This window comes from Protopterus annectens, chromosome 6.part1 (assembly GCF_019279795.1).
Source record: "Protopterus annectens isolate FY-2018-M chromosome 6.part1, PAN1.0, whole genome shotgun sequence".
NCBI lineage: Eukaryota > Metazoa > Chordata > Ceratodontiformes > Protopteridae > Protopterus > Protopterus annectens.
The window spans coordinates 4,820,153-4,841,496 of NC_056738.1; the positions used below are offsets into that span (position 1 = coordinate 4,820,153).

The 21,344-nt window shown below is 37.7% G+C and overlaps 1 protein-coding gene across 1 annotated transcript; it reads right to left on the minus strand.

Moving 5' to 3' along the window:
* Nucleotides 1-346: 346 nt before the first annotated feature.
* Nucleotides 347-3,106, minus strand: HOXD1 (homeobox D1). The gene is made up of 2 exons (XM_044075433.1): nt 2,419-3,106; nt 347-1,903 (listed from the first exon to the last, which is right to left on the minus strand). The coding sequence occupies exons 1-2, from the start codon at nt 3,047-3,049 to the stop codon at nt 1,566-1,568; spliced, it is 969 nt and encodes a 322-aa protein (XP_043931368.1). The 5' UTR covers nt 3,050-3,106; the 3' UTR covers nt 347-1,565.
* Between the last annotated feature and the right edge of the window lie 18,238 nt (nt 3,107-21,344).

A 21,344-nucleotide genomic window follows, 5' to 3' on the forward strand; every position in this document is an offset into this window, starting at 1 on the left:
TAAGGTGTTAAAAGTTGTACAAGTTAAGCATGTATGCGATTTTTAAACATAAACACGCTGATGCATTTTTGATTGAGTGAAACCAATCACTGGGCGTGTTACGGTGTCAGAGCCCATCAACACACTGATTTTTTTTGTTGGAGATGTTCTGCTGACACCATAATCTATAAATTCACTCTCAGCACAGACACACTCGAAGTACTTTGTTTCCAGGTACACTGTAAAACGTCATATCCACTGAATCTAATATTTAATTAGCCACTTATTTCTTTCAAGTACCTCGTGTGCAACTAGTACAGAACACCCAGAGATAGTACATTATTATAGTTTTGAATTTATTTCAGTGTAAAAAAATGTAAAAATGCAACACAACAGACCGAAACAGCAATGTAACGTTTTAACAGTTTGCAGCTGCCATGCAGCGTTTTGTCACAGAAAATAAATAGAACACAAATCCCTGATGCTTTAAGTAAAACATTAAACATACCGAATGCAACATTTAGGCACCTTGTTACAAAACAGCTTATATGGCTTATTTATCCACCGTCAGTAATCATTGTGCATAAATTACATTCACACTGGTGATTAAAATAGAGCATCAAAAAGCCTCTTTTTTTCTTGAACCTCTGCATTCACGAGGGGCTGAATTATTTAACACAGTACTGGAACTGAACTGTTTTCCCTCTGTGGAAAACATCCCTGATAGATTGCCCCCTTATCACTAGTATCCCCAAATGGGTCTAGGAATGAAAAAAGTCCAAAGCATTGCAACCGTTTGGGTAATTCCACAAAACCTGTCTTGATCTGTAATAAATAATACAACATCTTGTGGTAACCTTAAACTTTTTTTCTTTATAACTGACATGATGACAACTTGTCTATACATAGTGCATACATAAGCCTTTGACTTCTTAAATGAGCAAGACACTTTATCCTTCCAACTATTGCTAAGTCCACAGGGATATCCGCTGAAAGTATGGAGATTGAAATGTTTGCCAAATCCTGCGGTTTGATGCAGAGACAAAACAAACTTTTTTGTTAACGGTTCCACATCCACGCTTATCTTATGGCGCTCATATGTTATGCAGTTTTCATACACGGGAAGGTAACAATATAATATTTGCGTGTACCTGTGTTGCGCGCGCACACACACACACACAACAGAGACACATAGTACCACTACGATGTTCAAGCATAACTTGTATAAATATAGTTTAAGCTGCCCTGATTTGATTTTTGCATCACACTTTAAAAACCCACACAAGTATTGAATTAAACCTGTTGAGTCTCGAAGGCTTTGTACAACAGACAATACTTGGAAACAATTGATAAAACACAACAGATGCTAATAAAATATATAAAAACTTTGACAGTGCAAACAGAAAATGCTTTCTTTATATAAATCCATTCGTATTAGAGGTACACCAAATTCCCTGTATTTTGTTTCAGACACCTGAAATTTTTAACATTCTGCAATGCAGATACTCTTTGGTGTTTTTATCCCTTTTTTATCCTATCAAATAGAGTACGAAGACACATGTGTACAGCAGTAGGTATTTGCCATTTTATGCTTCTTTGGGATTCTCTGTTAACGGGGAAGGAATTGGGGAAGTGTCTCTTGACTGAACAGCTGACGTAGGTGAATGCTTAGTTGAACTCTTAGGTGAAGTGCTAGTTAGAAAGCCTTCTCGTTCCCTTTTCTTTTGTTTCATCCTTCTGTTTTGAAACCAGATTTTAACCTGTGTCTCACTGAGGTGAAGCGAGTTTGCAATTTCTACTCGCCTTGCTCTTGTCAAGTATTTATTGAAATGAAATTCCTTTTCCAGTTCTGTGAGTTGTTTTGTAGTGAAATTTGTACGCATTGTGCTTGAAGGGCCGTATGTTCCATATTCTGTTTGTTTATCTGCAAAATAAATAAATAAATAAATACATGCATACATACATGACTACATAAATAAATGCAATCGTTAATCCGGGAACACATAATATAATTTATTTTCAAGGTAATCTGAGGATTGATCAAAACCTTGCTTGGCTTCCACAGTCTAAAGAACTTATTCAGGGAGTGGACGACACCCCCAAAGCATTCCCACACAACAAACAATATATTGCAACATTTTCCTTAAAACTGCATTCTTTTAGTGATGCCATTTTTTGTTGTAAGGTGTGTATTTCAACACCATCAGTACATTAACGTTTCAAAAACCTGCTTGGCATTAAAGAATAACGCCGAGAATTACCTTCCAAGTATGCACGCTGTACTACAAACTTTTACATGCATATATTTTTTAAGCAAATACAATAACCGTAGGGCTGCACAAGTTGTCTTACAATAGCAACAATTTCTCCATCGGTATCCGAATTCCAAAATTATAATGAAAAAAAATAATGAAAAAGTAAGGAAATGTGAGGCCTTACTTGTTTTGGGAGGGTTTCTTTTAACCTTCATCCACTCGAACATATGTCCAAGCGCGTCATCAGGCGCAGAATCAAGTGCAAGGTGGCAACCTTGAGGAAGTGAAGAGTTTGGGTATATCCCTGTATAACAGTCTTGATGCTTTTTATTAAAGTGTGCAAACTGGTCCAGCTCGCTGATGGCTGAACTGTAATCAACGTGTTCACCGAACGGAATGGATCCATTTCCCGAGTAAACAGAAGACGGAGAATACGAACTCAGTCCCCCGCTGGTGTCTCCATCTTGACAACCGGATCCGTATCTGAACTCGTACCCTGAACCATAAGGCAAATTACATTCCGCAGGTGGATGGGAATCGTAAGAAAACTCAAGGCCTCCTGGAGCAAAAGGTGAAGGTACGGTTCGGTGAAAAGGACGGTGATGAGTTGATGGTTGCATATCTCTCTGCAAGGTTGTACAGTTATCTCCTCCATAGGCATAAGACTGTAAAGAAACTGAACGATGATCTGAATGACAGAACTTGGGAGAGAAGGCTAGAACATTGCCACTGGAAATATACTCTAAGTAAGAATTCATCCCTCTCTCTTTCTGTGCCCCTATCTTGCACTCTGCAAAGCAGAAGCCTGCTTGCATCTGGAGATCACTTACTGTACTACTAGAGCTTGCCTCGCGGAGGAAGTAAATATTATCCCAGCACACTGTAAAGGCTGTCACGTGGGGAGGTTCCTATCAGAAGCACCAGTGATGAACTTTCAGCAAGGCTTGGACAAGTATCTGTCACTCACTGCAGGACAAAGTTTGCAAATCAAGCGCTTCAAAAGGCCGACCTTTTGTTACTAACTTTACATAATGCTAATGAAGGCGCTTGAAGTGCAAACAGTGCAACTTTCCAGTAGCCCTCTCCCTGAGGGAAAAGAGGGAAATGTTTTACATGGAATCTCCACATTGTATGTTTTGCTGATATGATTTCTAGAAACAACTCGCCCCCCAGTGCATGTAAACACACACACAAAACACTTTTTTTACACCACAGTAAACACATTAGGTCTGACTACAGTGAAGCTAATTAGTGTATTATTATGATATATGGAACAGGGCTCGTAGTTCTTTAAAAAAAGTGGCATTAAACTGACCTATTGTGTTTTTCAGAGTGGCACTAAAGCGGTTGTTATGACACTGCAAAGAGATCATTTGACCTTGGAAAAGTTTTAGTTTTCGTCCATCACCTACCCAGTCGAAAATAAGTTACTTGATCATTCACTTAAAACATACTGAAAGCGGAAGGAATACATTGGAATTTAAATAATCTGCTTAAGAATATTATGGTTCCTGGAAGGTTACAATTTATTTAATGTCGCAATTTTATTATTTATCATTTGTTAATTAAGCAAGTGTTGTTCATAGATCCTTTTCAGCTACGACCCAAGCCACAAGGACAAGGTAAAAGCAATATACAAATATAGCAACGGACAAAATGCATCAGATATCTGATTAGCATGTTTTTTGTTTGAGGGCAAACCCCACCAAAAACAATCAACGCGCTTGCCAAGTTAGAATGTATACATGACTTTCAATATTATATTAAAATTAGAATTTGCGGTAATAGTCGGCCTTACTGACATCTGAGATATGGATACCAAAAAGTTAGAATAGTAACTAGAACTAACTTGCTAATGATTGCTGTCTACCCAAAATGTATACGTTAAACCATAAATTAATAAAACAATGTTGCTAGGGGTGACAGAGAGAGAGAGTGTGTGTGTGTGGGGGGGCTCTTTTGGAGGAGGGGAGTGATATAGTGCCACAGAATGTACATTTTCAGTGAATTTTGTCCAGTGCACAGCATTTTTGCAAATTTGAGTGGCGTCTCCTCCTCCTACACGCGATTAAAACCGGATCTGTTACTGTTGCTGCTGCTGTAGGTTTACTGTTTTTTTTTCAACGCATCTAGCAGAAAATGCCATTAGGAGTAGCATGTGTTATATCTCGTTTTTAAACTGTCAGCACTTTATTATTGATAAACTTTATGAGGTGATTTGCGTAAACATTTTGCAAGTTATATTTTGTCGCCTTTTCACCATTTGACATTTTCTAAATGTGTATATAGCATCCCCTTGTACTTAGAATGTGCACTTAGTACCTCTCAGCCTACAGGCATTGGTAATAGGAGCAAAGGACCTTGAAAATTAGGTACATCTGATCTGGCTAAAACTCTGAGCATCTAATCAGCATAAAGTTTGAATACTAAGTAGTACACAACTCTTCCTGCCTCCTGTAGGAATATGGGACACAGTTCACAAACACGTCTAAAAGAACAGAGACCGACACAAATGTTGAAAAATAACCACATTATTAAACATGCAGTGTCAAGTCTGCAGACTTTAATGAAGGGTATTGCAAAACTCTACCACAAAAGGCCATTTATTTTTGCTTCTTTAAAAGGAAGATATAAGTTGCGTCCTCTTTCTTTAAATTATTCTTGCCACTAGTATCTTAGTTACGTAGTGGGTTTTTTATGTACTAGACATATTCAAAAATCACAAATAATGAAAATGAATCAGAAAACTGCCTGAAGGGGTAAATCAAGCCTGAAAAGTAGGGGCAGACCACCAAAAAACTGGGGCAGCCTTTACCGGGGAAAATCAGCCCTGAAAACAAGAATGTTCCTCCAAAATAAGGACAGTTGAGAGAGCTGGTCCATTTTATTTTCATCTGTTTCCTGTATAATCATAAAATGGTATTTTAGAAGAATGTTCTGATTTAATCAAGTATTTCGATCTTTCTTTTTATCTCTCTACTCACACATGCCATTGTTCGTCTGTGATTAAAAAAGAAAAAAAAAAGATATTTGTTTAAAAAATACTAGACAGAAGCATACATCTTAACTGTCAAGAATTCTGTAGGATGTCCACATTTTTGTCATGTTTTTCGCCTGTCCTTCATAAAAGTGGTTTTCTATCAAGTAATTGAAGATTAAAATCACTAAATGATGACAGACATTTGAGTTTCAGACTTCATAGCCTTCAGAAAAAACACATCAATACAAAACATATTATTGTATTAACTTTCCAAGTTTATAAGAGCAATATTTAAAATCTGTCCCTGATTTTTGGCCCTTTTACGCTATGTTGAGTGGTATGAATGGTTGGGTTGCCACCTTTTCAAATGCCCAAAGTGGGACATTTTTTGTACAAACGTCAGATTTTGCAAGGCAAAACATACCCACGGCCAGTACAAAGGACAGAACTTCACTTTTTTGCGTAAATAAACGCTTATTCTTGTAGCATTTTAGTTGCTTATTTTGTTTCTTATAACATTTAGGTGTTTCAGAAACAGAATAACTGTTTTATGCAACTATTACATTAAATATAGAAATATGTTTGTCCTAATATCTCAGGACATTTGCCATTTTTTCAATTTTTATGCAGGACACAACTGCCCAAAGAGGGACTGTCCCTCTCCAAGTGGGACAGGTGGTAACCCTAATAAATGGAAAAGAGAGCGGCCTTTGGGAGAGGCTTGGGGCACCTACTACTAGTGCATATAAACTGGATTAGTTTTACCAGTGTAGATACTTTATAGAAGGGAAATAACATTATATCAGAAGTGTGAATAATATCCACGGCTGTAGGAGAAATCGGGCTAGGGTTACAGCTTGCCCCATCTTTATGAGGCTTTCCTGCATTTCCTCGAGTGCAAACTAGAGGAGATTCTTCCTGGACGAGTTCAGCTTTTCAGCTTGCAAATGTTAAATTCTTGGGAAAGTTATATGTCCAAATATGTTGATTGTATACATGACTTTATGCCGCTTTTGCCAGCATACCACCATACATTCTACTGTGCAGCTGTTTAACATAATCGGTATATTGTCTTTATTGCTTCCTGTGTAATTCACTGTTTAATTTTATCTGCGCTATCTAGTATTGTTATCTCTGCGTATTGTTGTATTTTCCTAATGGCCTGGATAGTGTCTAAGGAGGGCATGTACCAGGCCACCCATCCAATGAAAAAAACAACAAATAAAGAAAATAATTTTGAGCATGCCAGTCATAACTGTTTTTCCATTTTTTCCATAACATAAGCAATATTACAGATGTGGTTTCTAAATGCGTGGAGGCAGAGATTTTTTTGTTTTCATGGATTTTCCCCTTTCCTTGTGCTGGCAGGCGCGGTATTTTTATATGAACACTTTACTGATAATAAACAAACTTTGTGATGTTATTTTCACAAACAGATTAAAGTTATAAAATTGTTCGTACATCGTTATATACAATATTAAACAAGCAACCGGAAAAACGTTCTAGTAAATCATTATTGTCTTTCATATCAGTATTCCTAAAGGTTGCATACATTACTGTTTTACCTTGAAATATTAAGTGCTTAGCACACTCTGTAGCAATTAATTTTTTAATGTTTTCCAGTAATAATGCAGCCACCGATCTTATCCGCCATTATGCAGTCCTGTTAATGTTACATTCAACTTTTTTTATCACATATCCAGAAGGCAGTGTTTATTCCTATCCAGGTATGTTTTTCTTTAGGGCCCCGCCATACTTCTCAACTGTCCAGATTTTTGCCTTATATTTTTGGTCCGTTTCTCATAAATGTTGTGATTGTCTGGCAAATCACTGAGATTTTAAGTCACTAAATAATGACATGCATTTGACTTTCAGACATCCTTCAGAAAATATACGCCAAAACAGATTCTGTTGTCTATCATACCAACTTTTTAAGTCTGTAAGAGCAGTATTTAAAATCTGTCCCTATTTTTGAGCCTTTGTCCCAATTTTTAGGCTTTCTCAGATTTCTTTTGTAAGGAAGCTGAGAAGTAGTAGTCAAGTATGCATCAATTTATTTCATACAGGTGTAAATTTATCACAGCTTCTTATTATATACCCCATGTATTCTACATCTCCAAATAGTTGGTTTTGTTGCTCCAGACTTTTTATATAGCATTGCTGAAGAATGTTCAGGTAGTTTACACTTATTTAATGTCTTAAAGGAGGTTTTTGAACATACCTCTCAACTGTCCAACTTTGTACAGAATGTCCAGATTTCTGCCTCAATTTTTTGTCTGTTTCTCTTAAAACTGTGATTTTCTGGCAAATCACCAGCAAATCATTAAGGACTGAGGTAAAAAAATAATAGCAGACATTTGAGTTTCAGACTTCATATCCATTCAGGAAATTAATGCTAATACAAAGGCCGCTATTCTGTCAACTTTCTAAGATTGTAAGAGCAGTTTTTAGAAAGTGTCCCTAGTTTTGGGCCTTTATCCTCCCATTACTTGGGGCTTTGTCCAGATTTCTTGCACTAAGAAGTTGAGAGGTATGTTTCAGAAATAAATTGCATTTGAGTAAAACTGGTCCATTTTATTAACTAAACTTTTAGATTAAATTATGGTATTTTTAATGCAAAGTTTGTCCATTTTGCTGTCTGGTTGCTTTGTCTTAGAAGGGTGAAAGTATTTCAAAATACATTGATTAGGTCTAAGAGTTGCACTGCTGTTTGACATAAGTGTAGTTATTTGAAGACATTTCATGTGACTTTCTTGTCCTTTGAGTCTGAAATCATGCATTTCTTCCACTGAAAAATGTATGTTTCCCCATGTCTCATAAAACTATACAAACTGATATCCATCCAGTGTTGCCAGTAGCTGTTGGTTAATGATGGTGTGCTAGGAATCCCACATTTCAGAGAGCAGTAAAGGGGTTTCAGTTTCATGACTGCAGTCTTGGTGCCATCATAAACTCAACAAAGGACACCAACATTCTCCAATAGGGCCTATCTCAAACAATTAACTGGTGCCAGAACCATGCAGTAAAACTAAATGTCGCAAAATGTGTGACTGTATTTTTTGGCAAGAATAACTCTCCTTGTAACTATCACATTAACAACACATCCCTGAAAACTGATCTCATACTTAGGCATCTGGGAACCTTTTTTTAACAACGAGTTGTCCTTATTCACTGTTGTAAGGAAGTACTTTTGCATCAAACAGCTTATATGTAAAGGTACTGCATCCAAATCCAGGGATGTAATCCTTCCACTCCACTTGGCACTCATTAAGGCAATCTTTGAGTATAATGCCCTTTTTGGTATTTACATGTCCAACGAATTGCCAGAACTGGGATGACCATAACACCTTCTCACTAAAAAAGTCAAGGGCCTAAATCAGAAAAAACTATTGAGACCATTTCAGTGTCTTTGTTTCATACAGGCTACTGAGAGGCAACCTCTGCCTTCTGTATATAGCTTCAGCAGACCCTGTCCTGTCAGACCTATTACACATTCTCACAAGATCTCAATCTCGTTTGCAAAATAAAAAGAACTTGTTGGACAAACAGGTTTGTATCACAGAGAACACTGCTTCTATGGAATTGCCTTACATGCTACATAAAGCAAAGTACTTCTCTTTGTCTATTCAAAAATATTTTGGATGAATAGATGGGTAATCACAAACGTAACCCTGGTTTAACAACCCTGTCCCACATGCAAAGGGGAAACATGTAAATGCCGCAAAATATCCTTGCTTAGCTCATCCCTTAGTTATTAACATAACAAAATATAAGGGCAAAAACTATCAAGGGAATGTACAGCTGTTTTTGTTAAGATCCTCACAGATCGATATCCTTATAAAACCCCATGAATCTATGAATTTATGTAGATAGGTAGATAATATATTTTCTTTGTTTCCATCCAATCCTCCTGGATCCTTCTCCTGGATCATAGAGTATGGTATCTGTGGGTTTAATATTTATACTGTCATTATTTTGTGAAATAATTAGTTCCAAACATATCCATATAGGTCTTGGGGATGCCCTGGCTCTAATATAGAGCAATAATTGTTGCCATTCTGGCATATTCCATAACATTAGGAAGTCCCAGTCTCCTCTTGGTTTTGGAGTTAATTCATTTATATTTCACTAATCTTAGGGAAGCAGATTCCCATAGAAAGTTTGAAATATGTTTTTGAAACATATTAAGATATGGTGCCCTAATAATGTCATGGGGTGGGGGTTGTCTCAAAAAAAACAGTACTTTAAGCATAATCATAATTTTGATAATCTGGATTTTGTTTACAAAATTTAATTAGTTTTTTTCAGTGACTCAGTTTGCTGTTTTAACTACTTTAGGTCTGTTAGAAGTTTTATCTAATATTTTTGTATCTGTCTAAATATAGGTTTATACCCATTATATATATATATATATATATATATATATATATATATATATATATATATATACAGTAAACCAGTTAATTGTACTGTGGGAATGTATTTCCAAACCATACCTCTCAACCTAGAAACATCAAAAATCTGGACAAGGCCCATGAAAAATAGGTACAAATCTGTACGCTGATTAACATAAAATTTACATACATAATTACATAACCACGCCCACTCCAATGGAATTGTGGCGTAGAAACTTTCAAATGTAAACTGAAGAACAGAGCCAAAATATAGCACAAGAGTCCCCCTGCAGGCATTCCAATGTCCCATTGCCTAGTTATTTCACCCCATTTACCATAAACACTAATGTGTGCATACTGCTTTACTTCTACAATGATTATTTGGATTTTAATTTTACATATTATAGCACAGTGCACAAACATTAATTGATATCTGCTAAACAACAATACTGTCTCACAATGAAAATAGACCTGGAATTAAAACTTCTCTGCCCTTGAAACTCACATTCATTGAAACCCGCACCACATCCAATGAAAATGCACCTAGCCAGTGGTGGTAAAGATTACCTTTGGGCTGTTTTCAAATCATAGGCCCCTTGCACACAAACATACATGCATTCTTTGATACACCTTCCTGACTTTATTAAATTCAATTCCTTGTGTAATACAGCACACTTGTTAGACTTAAATTACATAGCATAGCATTTAAATGTATTGTTTAAACATTTTTCCAGTAGGCAATGAAACAAAATGCATGAACCAATAATGACAAAACTGCCCTATTCAGAACATTTCCATCATAAGTCTACTCAAACTTCTACAATCCACCAGTATCAGTAAATATGCACAATCTCTGCAGAAGTAAAAGTCATCTAACTAATTCCACGTTAAAGAGATCTGTAACTAATGAAGAGGATGCTGCTAGGAAACAACTTTATATGTCATTGTTTCATCTACAAAGTGCCTGTTGCCCTTGAGGAATAAATTGTCTATATTACATTAAAAAATGATAAGCTAGTAATATTGCAATAGGGAATGGATGACAACCTGCTAACAGGTTCATAGTTACTAGTTATCGCCGCCAAAGAGGACATTCTCAGGACTGCAGCATCCACCCATTTAAAAATACAACACAGTATAGTATCAGCAATGCATCTACATACTGTCAGAGTAGAACCCACAGCCTTCTGCATCAAAAGCAAGTATTAACCTGCTACTAACAATGCAAGCAGACTCACCATCATAAGCAGCACTAAACTTCTCTACCCCTGAAGCTCTTATCTCCTTGTAAAATTCACTTGACATTCAACTGTATCTCTCAACTTTGCAGCAAAAGAAATCTGGAAAAAGCCAAAATGTATTGGGGGGAGGGGGACAAAAGCTCAAAACCAGAGACACATTTTGAACACTGTTTGTATAATCTTGGAAAGTTGCTAGAAATGAAAGTGTTGTGTTACCACCATGCATTTCACTGCCAAATCGTGAACCCAGGACCCTGTGCATTATAATCAAAACAACATACCACTATGCCAACTCAGCTGTTTCTTTATAAGATAGGAGGAATGAAACTTAAATGTCTATCATTTAGTGAATTCAGTTCTCACCATAGCTCTCAACATCTTAATACAAAACACCTGGACAAATCCAATAATGGGGGAATACAGCCCTAAAATAGGGACAGATTTCAAATACTGATCTTATAAACTTAGAAAATTGCTAGAATACAAGGTTTTGTGTTACCCATGTATTTTCTGAAGAATATTAAGTCTGAAATTAAAATGCCTGTCATTATTTAGGGAATTCAGTCCTTCACTGCTTTGTCATAGAGACAACAGATTTTATGAGGAGCAGAACAAAAATAGGCAAACATCTGGAATGTTTTAGAAGTGGTATTGGGTAGGGATTTCAGGCTTTGAGCCTGAGTAACTCCAGCCAACAGGTATATTTACATGGGGCATTACACACACACACACACACACACACACACACACACACACACACACACACACACACACACACACACACACACACACACAAAATGCCCTGATTCTAAGCTATAATATAAATCACAAATGAGGAATATGAAAATAATATTATATGCAGCGTTTATATTTAAGGCTTCAGGTAATCAAAACTAAACAAGTGGCACTGCAATATCAGTACTTGGGCTTCTGGCATGAGTACCAATCGTTGAAATCATGACAAATCCTTAACATGCAATCATCAAACCCAAGGAAAAAAACTGCATAAGATGTTGAAAGAACTGTGATCGGATGTGCATGAATAAGGTAAGTGTCAGTGACAGTGTAGCATTTGGTTGCTGCCTTCTGCTGCTTAAACGACCTCACACCTAGAACTAAGATGTGTATATCTTGCTTGGTCTACCCCCATCTCAATGGCTAAAGCTATCCTACCATTAACATTGTCTCTCTCCCCTGCAGCAATCGTGACATTAACATTGTGCCTGTCTTGATATTGGGACACACACACACACCCTTTGTTACACTTACTTGCAATAACTGAGTTGAGTTTCATCGCTGCTTGAAGCACAGAATTCCCTGGTTCACAAATTCACTACAGCAGTTCCCACATAACATCTCGTCTGTCTGTCGCGAATATTCCCTTCCCCTTTGATGACTTGTGACACGAATACATAGATATTTCATATTTGCGAGCATCACTCGCAAATAACAGTAATTCCTCTCGGTGTTTGCTAGAATAAGTGAAATCTGGTGGTTCATTCATATTCTTTACTGGCGCTGGCATTCCCACTTGTTTGAAACAGCCGCAAATGCTTTAAACCTTCAATTCTGACTGGCTGGCTCACGGGCTGATGTCATCGCGTATGTGATGACGTCAGTCAAAGTCCAAAAATTTGAAAACAGAGTGGGAAATCGGAAATTAAGGGGTGCCACTCAGGAATCGTGGCACCCCATTATTTGGACCCCAAAACTCAGTAAAAAACGAGTAATTCGGGACGGTTGGGAGGTATGTTCCAAACTGGTTTTACTCCAAATATTAAGGATAATATACATTTTGTTTGTTTGTTCATATTTAGGTCTGAACATTTTGAGAGCCATTCTAGCATATCTAATACATCACTCACAAGCTTTACTGCTTCCTTTAACCAAATACTGCAAGCATCTGCAAGCTATGCTAATATAAGGATGAATAAAAATGAAGTTTTGATCTCTATGTGCTTACATTATTAGGCCATCCACCCATCCATCCATCCATCCATCCATCCATCCATCCATCCATCCATCGACAACCCCTTTGAGCATAAATAAAAAATATGATAAAGGGTTAACTTGACAAGTGACTTTTGCAATTTCAAATGTCTCTGAGAATATCAGACCAATTTATAATCCTGGCTTGAGGATGAGCACACAGCAGCTTACACCTCTGTATATATTTCCTATATATGCCCAGGAAAACCACATTTTCTGTGCACCAGATATAATTCCAAATAATGCTATCAAATGACTTTTGAACATTGTTAAGTAAAGCTTCATAGTGACCTTATAAGATCCAGATCTCCTCATGCCCATTAAGAAAACTTTGTTGACATTCGGTAATTAAATAAGGAACATTATACAACGACCCCCCATTAATATTCAAAAAACATGCACGCTGATTGGTCAGCGTGCATGTTGTAAATCCGAGTTATAGTAATGGAAAAAGGTCCGGTCGCCCGGACTTTTTCCAATACTATAACTCTTACAGCAACACTGTCTCGCTGTGTTAAACGAGTTTAACATAGCGAGACAGCTTTAAAAAAAGCAACAGAGATTCTCCGTTGCTTTTTTCAAACCTGTCTCGCTATGTTAAATGGGTTTGACATAGCGAGACAACTTTAAAATAAGCAACGGAGATTCTCTGTTGCTTTTTTTTAAAGCTGTCTCGCTATGTTAAACCCATTTAACATAGCAAAACAGTTTGTAAAAAGCAACGGAGATCTTGCTTTCTCCGTTGCTTTTGCCCACAGCTCTGATGTACTGCATAGGCATACTCATGCGCAGTGCATCAGAACTGCCGCAGAATACCAGGCAGCTGTGGAAGGGCAGCAAGGAGGCATTATACAATGCCATTATTTAAGAAAAGTAATTATTCTTTTTGTTAAATAATGGCATTGCATAATAGCAATAACCCACGCCTGGGTGTGGGTAATGCTGGATTTACCCATGGTTGGCTTTGTTTGGCCACTTGGGCTTTGCCCTCGTGACCAAACCACACCAGCTGTGGGTAAATCCAGCATTACCCCAGCCAGGCGTGGGTTATTGCTATAATATTCTACATTCTCCTGGTTAATATTTTGGTGTATATTTTAGTTTTCACTTGGAGTATAGAAATGTATCTATAGTTTTCTGTTTTTTTTTTATTAGGTTTAGGAAAAAATAAGCATTTGCTATAGATGACGTGACCATAAAAGCTCCTTTACACCTCACCTGAGGGGGAAAAAAAGAATACGAGTTCCCTCAGTACACCTTTAAATCATTTGTAGAAAACCAGTATCAGGTCATTTGGTTTGGCTGATTTTCCTAATAAGAGGATATTTATGGCTGTCATAATTTCTAAGCTATAGATGGATATAGCACGTTTTCCTCTTTTTTGCCTTACTACTGGCAGTTTAAAACCTTGAAAAATATTTTATTTTTACTTCTTTCATGGATATCTCATTTGTAGGTATTTAAGTCATTTATTGTTTTAGTATGATATATATATATCTATATATATATATATATATATATATATATATAAATATATATATATATATATATATATATATATATATATATATATATATATATATATAATTAAATACCTATGCTTCTTAATTGGGTTATATGGTAGTAATATGAAGTTCTCTAGACCTTTCTTTTTAGATTTTTGCTAAGATGTTGGTAGGCATGAATCTTTGAATCCAGTAAAATGGTTTACTCTGTCCCATATTTCTGGTATAATTGAACATTGTAATCTTTTCTTTTTCATTTTAAGTTACATATTTGTCATGTAACTCCTTGTCTTTTTACCCATCTTGTAGATGTCTTCTACCTTTTGTACCTCTTTTCCTAATTCATTAATATCATGGATTTTGTTGCTTTTCCCCTACTTCAAATAATTAATTTGATCACCGTTTTACTTTTGCTTTTGAAAATTCCCAATTTATAACAATATATATTAGGGTTCTTGTACATGCTTTTCTCAATAATTAACTACATTTTCCCTTAGAAGGTTGTCTCTTTTTTATATTAATATATTAAACTTCCAACGTATTTTTCCCTCTAGTTATGGAAACATACAAAAGTTCTAAACTTACTTGACTGTGATCTGATAATGCGCTGGAAATCATGCATACCTATTTAACAATATTAGCCAGTAATAAGTCTAGATGTGTTGTTTTATTTTTCTGCTAAATATGTATTGGGCCAGATTCCAAAAGATTTGTTCTCAGTGTAAGTTTGCCCTGATACCAAAAAGACTTGATCTCAGTGTAAGTGACTTACTTCAATGTAAGGCATGTCTATAACAAGGTTACACCAGGGGCCCAATTCCAAAATACCTGCTCTCTATGTAAGTGGTCACTTACACTGAGAGGAAATCTTTTGGAACCTGGCCCAAAGTCTCTTTCCAAGGTTGAAGCTTGAAGCTCTTTCCACATTTCCAACATATATACAGTCTATCATCCGGTCATTAAGTTTCTTTGCCATTTTGGGGTTTCTCACCCTTCCTGCAAGGATACTGTCCAAGTTTGGCTCCATTGGATATTGTGTCAGTTTATATTTTATTTTTAATTGTCCTAGTTGTTCTAGATAAGATATATTGTCTTAATTAGGGGCATAAACATTACCCATTGCAATTGTCCATTGGTTGATGTCCACTAAACATAAATGCCAGAAGCCTTCTGCACTGATGTATTCTTTTAACACAGTCTACCCTAAATTACTGTCCTATAGGGTCAATACTCCCCTTCTTACTGATTCTGGTATTTCATGAGCACACTACATTTTCTTTTGTCTTAGTTTCTTGCAGTAAGATAATTTGTGCATATTGCAGACAGTCTTTACTTGAGTAGCTGTGTCCTGTGAAAAGCACAAGAAAGAATGTCCTGAGATTTTATGACAAAAATATTTCTTGGCTTTGCCTGGTTGTTGTATAAACATTATTCTGTAGCTGTAGCAACTTATTATGATACAATGCAATACACACAGATCAATTTCTATAAAACCGAACTCCTGTTTTAGGGAAAGAAAGAAAGAATTTCCTTTGGAATGGTTTTGGGTATGGTTTGTCTTGCAAAATCTTAAGTTTTTAAGAAAAATACCCTACTTTGGGAATTTAAAAACATGACACCTCTAAATCAGACATACTGCTATATGTTGCAAAAATTTGATTACAAAATAATTGAGCTTGTGTGTGAGATAGTGGGAGAACCAAATATGTTAAAAATCTGCATCACTGTTGTGGACCAGTTCCTTTTTCACTCTACACACACACACACACACACACACACACACACACACACACACACACACACACACACACACACACACACACACACACACACACACACACACACACACACTTTAAAGGAACAAGAAAAGGTATGGGCTCATTTTCACCCTGGAACATCTCACACAGATAATGAAATATAGCAGATACAGAGACTGGCATAGATGTATGAGGGAGAATGGAGTATATGAGAATACAGGGAGGAAGTTATGAGTATTACTTTGAGGTACAATGACTGGGGTTAAGATTCACTGCAACTCTGTTGGCACTCATTACAACTCACAAAACGGCTTCTTACCTTTAATCACATACTGCATGAGTTGCAAAGAGAAAAAGGTCCCATTTTGACAGGCATTTCCATGGCACGTCTTTTTGTTGTAGGAAATTAAAATAAAATTGGAGTTTTTGAGGACTTTAACTGTTCATACCTATATTAGGTCGCACCAACTATTTTGAAATTGTATTCAGTACTTAGATATGTGATCTATATTACAAGCATATGAAATACAAAGGAATGTTATGAAGCAGAACCATTTCACACATTACTTTTTGCAGGATAGTTAGTCCAAAGATGGCTACTAGGGTTGGGGCCAGGGCATTTGGAATTGCACTCCCCTCATCCACAAATTGTCAGTAATGTCTTATTTGCAGGTCAAACTCATGTGCTGCTACCATCTTTTTTGTGTGGTATGAATCATAAATATGGAATTAAAGATGCAGCACATTTTCCACAGTTATTGCATCTGGATCCATTAATTAGAAGGTAGTATTTTATTTATTTACTTGTTTGTTTGCTTATTGGTAAGTCTAACTGGTCTAATAGATTAATAGATTCATAGGTAAGTACTAGGCTTGCCGTCCTTGAGGGCCAATTTAAGCTTAGCCGGTTTCCCTATTTATGCTCAAAATAATCCATCTCATTTAGCTATAGACTGACCTTACCTATCCCATGATCAATACTTATATATTACCACTAATTATAATAACTGGGACCATACCATAAATAATTTGAGGGGATCCATGCATGGGATAAAGCATTTACGAGCTGCATCTGTCCATTAGTAGTATAGGGGGCATTTTCTGTTTTCTATCCACAGATCTAAGTTGCACTTAAAAATGGACAGGAACGAACTTTGGTATGGATGGGAAGTCTTTTCCACAGCAATGGTATTGTTTGCAAAATATACCTGTCCCTCCAAACTGTTCTGTTGATGTTGCAGAAGAGGTTTAGATCCCTAGACTGTATATTTTTGATGGCATTTGACTTGCTGATGTGCAGTAAAACCATCAGTAATGGGTCGGAGGATGTCTTGTATGCCAGATACAGGTCACCTCTTAGCATTCTGTAGGGTACCGAGTAAAGTGACAGGTTTTGAATTAGTCCGTGCAGGACACATTGGGGGGAATTTAATAAAGCCTACACAGTGATTTTTGTCATGCAGGCATCACACTGTGCTGCTTACATGAAAATAAGCAAGGTTTAGATTCAGTAAACACTACTGAGCAGTGCGCACACAGACGCCAACACTGGAAGTTCCGTGCCATGCAAATCACCTCATAAGCAGGCAAATCTCATGCAAATTAGTCAGGTAGAGTGATCCAGCAAGCAGATGGTCAGCTCTTCAGACCCTGTGTCAGTGTTTGTAGTGTACATGGAAAAATTCTGTGTACAGGAGTGTAGACAGACAAAAGGAGCTGTAAAAATGTAGATATATGGACAGAAATGGCATACCACATACAGGTATGAGCGAAACTATCCTCCTGTGTGTCTGAAAAATGAAAGGACATAAGTTAAATTAATTTTAATAATCTGCTTTATGTAAAAAAAATGAAAAAAAAATTAATTGTGTGACAGAAATATATTTCAGGACCTTGCGAGGAGTATCTACGATGGTGCATTGGTGCTGCTGCTAACGTGGTAGAGCTAGGAAGTGTGTAGTTTCCAGACTGTGAGCATGGATCCCTATGCAAATGTGGTGGAGCTACTGAATAGCATAAAGGGGTAATTGTGTCTGGATATCCCCTATGTGTAGGCAGAGAACCATGTAGGTTTTTACAGAGGAGGTAGCTGACATCAAGGGAGGATGTGCCCAATGACTTCTAAGCTTAAGTCAGCTTAGCTGTGACTATTTGCACGGTGCGCCACCTTGCTAAGCATGTCCTTTCAGGGGAGGTGTGTGCACTAACTTCTAAGCTTTGTTTAGCTAAGGGAAGCATGTTTCCATGTGTTTGTGTGGTGTGCCGCTATGCTGAGCATGGAAATCTGTGGGGGTGTGTACACTAGTGCTAAGCTTTGTTTACCTACAGGGTGCGTATTTGTGAGGTGCACCACAGTGCCGAGTGTATCTAAAAGCCAATGACATATTAATTAGTTTTGACCCCTGTTTAACTTAAACTAAGGCCATTCAATGATGTTAATGATATACTAGGCAGGTGAAATGCCTCATGGGTAGCCAATCACACAGTCAGCACCTACAGCAGAGCACTATAAAGTATGCCTACATCCTACAATCTGATTTTTCCCCCATACTCTGCACCACTGGAGTACACACTTGGGAATTTTAACTGAGATAATGCTAGGGCCTGCTGCCGGTCTGCTACATCTGTATGTGCTAGTTGCTGAAGTCAATGCTGCTGCTGGTGCAGCTGACAATAGGTCTAGACAGAGAAGGAGAAGACTGTTCAGGCCTAGGGTAACCTTCCAGGAGCTACATGAGCTGGAGATTGTAGAGCACTAAGAATGGACAGGGACATACTACAAGAACTCACTGAGCTCTGCTGCCCTCATCTCAGACAAAGAGCTAACAGAGTGGAACCTATCCCAGTGGAAACAAAGGTATGTATAGTCCTTAGGATACTAGCTACAGGTACTTTCTAAATACTAACTGGGGACATGATGAGGGTCTCACAGGCATCTGCTTCCAGGGTATTCCACCAGTTCCAGGATGCCATGGTACCACATGCCAGTGAGCACATTTCTTTTCCCCTCACCCTTGAGGTGAGGGCCAGCAATATGCAACACTTCTACCATGTAGTACACTACCCTGAGGTACTGGTTGCCACAGATTGCACTCATGTACACATTAAGGCACCACCCAGTGAGGAGGGTAGAATCTATGTCAACTGCAAGGGATATCACTCCATCAACTGCCAGGTCATGTGCAATGCCCAGGGGATTATCATGAATGTCTGTGCTGGCAGCCCTAGCAGTTATCACGACTCCCATATTTAGCCTGCATCACAGCTGTACCAGATATTTGCTAGGGGGGACATCCCACACGGCCATTTACTGGAGGGATGCTGGCTATGCACTGGAACCATGGATGATGACACCCATCAGAAATGCACACATGCCCACAGAAGAATGCCATAATGAGGCATATGCACAAACTAGGAACATCATAGAGCATGTGTTTGGGCTTCTGAAGTCACGGTTTTGGTGCCTCGATATATTTATTTTTATTTTTATTTTACATTTGTTGACCGGGATAGTCCGACTGGATGCATGTCCATTTTCAGCGGAGGCCCGGGGAGAAAAGCTCCAAGGGTAAGCAGATACAGCATTACATAATACCAGACTTACATATTACAAACAGACTATTTACAGAGATTACATAAGTAAGCAAGTTAAACAAGTTCCACAGGTTACAGTTAATCCTGAGCACAAGTCAGGATTAAATTAAATTACACAGTAAACTGGTTAACAGATTTTTACACATTCTAGAGAGAGTTAGCCAGGCTTGATACATTGACATAGCCAGTTAAGTGACAAATGTTGTTTGAGTCTAGTTTTAAATTGACCTAAGGTGGAAAGTAAGGTAATATCAGCTGGAAGAGAGTTCCAGGATCTACTTACAGAGTTTGCAAAGAGAGAATCACCGGCTGTGTTATTAATTTTGCTAGTCTGAATTAGTAGTTTGTTAGAGGATCGAAGCGGTCTAGGATTGTTATAGGGGGTGATAATATTTTTAAGTGCAGGAGTATTGTCTGGATTATAGAGAATTTTATAGGCCATAATCAGTTGGTTATACTGGATTAGGCTGGGTGGTTCAAGCCAACCAAGCTGATTTAGATTGATGCAATGATGTGTCCTAAAAGGCAGCCCAGTGACAAACCTGGCAATGTGGTTGTAGCAAATTGAGAGTTTGTTAAGGACAGTCTTGTTCAAATTCGAGAGTAGAGGGGATGCATATAGAAGGGTTGAAAGAAGGTGAGAGCGAGCTATGGCAATTTTAGCTGGAGGGGTTAGGAAGGCTTTTATTCTGTAAAGTGACCCTAGTTTTTTATTGATGGTTTTGATAGTTTGGTTAACATGTAGGTCAAATTTGAGATTATTGTCTATGATGACACCTAATAGTTTTGTAGATGGGTCAGGGGAGATTATTGTGCCATCATTTGATTTTATGGTAAAGGTGAAAGCAGTAGACCTACGTGTTGGTGAAAATAACAGCATTTTAGTTAGTTTGGGATTTAGGATCAGGCGATGTTCAGAAAGCCAGTTTTCTATTGTATTAAAGGTGGTCTGGGTAGCTGACCATAACTCTACTGGAGATGTGGCTGAGCAAATCAGAGTAGAGTCATCAGCATATTGGATACAGCTGACTTTTGGGATGACAGTATAAAGGTCGTTAATGAAGATGGAGAACAGCAAGGGCCCTAGTATAGAGCCTTGTGGTACTCGAGGGTGTTAGGTAGAAGGTTAGAGAGTTTGTTCTGCCAGAGGACAGCCTGCTGTCGACCATTCAGGTAGGATTGAAACCATTGGAGGGCTCCAGTATCTAGACAGAATGTTTGCAGGGTGTGGATTAAAAGTTGGTGATCAACCATATCGAATGCCTTGGAAAGATCCAAAAAGAGGGCTGAGGATGTATAATTATTGTTGCGATTATGGTTTATGGTGTTAGTAAAGGCTAGGAGGGCTGAAGTAGTGCTGTGATGAGGACGGAAGCCATGCTGAGTGCCTGCCATAAGGCGATTTTGGATTAGGTGGTGCATGAGTTGTCTATGAATACATTTTTCCATAATCTTTGCAAGTGGAGATAGTATAGCTATTGGCCTATAATTGGAGAATTCAGTAGAGCTGCCTCCTTTGTGAAGTGGGATTACATAGGATATTTTCCAGATGGTGGGAATTTTAGCTTCTACTATGGTTCGATTGATTAGTATTGAGACGGGGTAAGCAATAGCATCAGCTGATTTTTGTAGGTACTCGGCAGGGAGTTG

What these genes read in the sequence shown, in the direction of transcription:
- HOXD1 (XM_044075433.1), bottom strand. Translation starts at nt 3,049, where the DNA reads ATGCAAGCAGGCTTCTGCTTTGCAGAGTGCAAGATAGGGGCACAGAAA. An exon ending in AAGAAACCCTCCCAAAACAA is followed by an intron (nt 1,904 to 2,418) that starts GTAAGGCCTCAC and finishes TTTATTTTGCAG; the next exon opens with ATAAACAAACAGAATATGGA.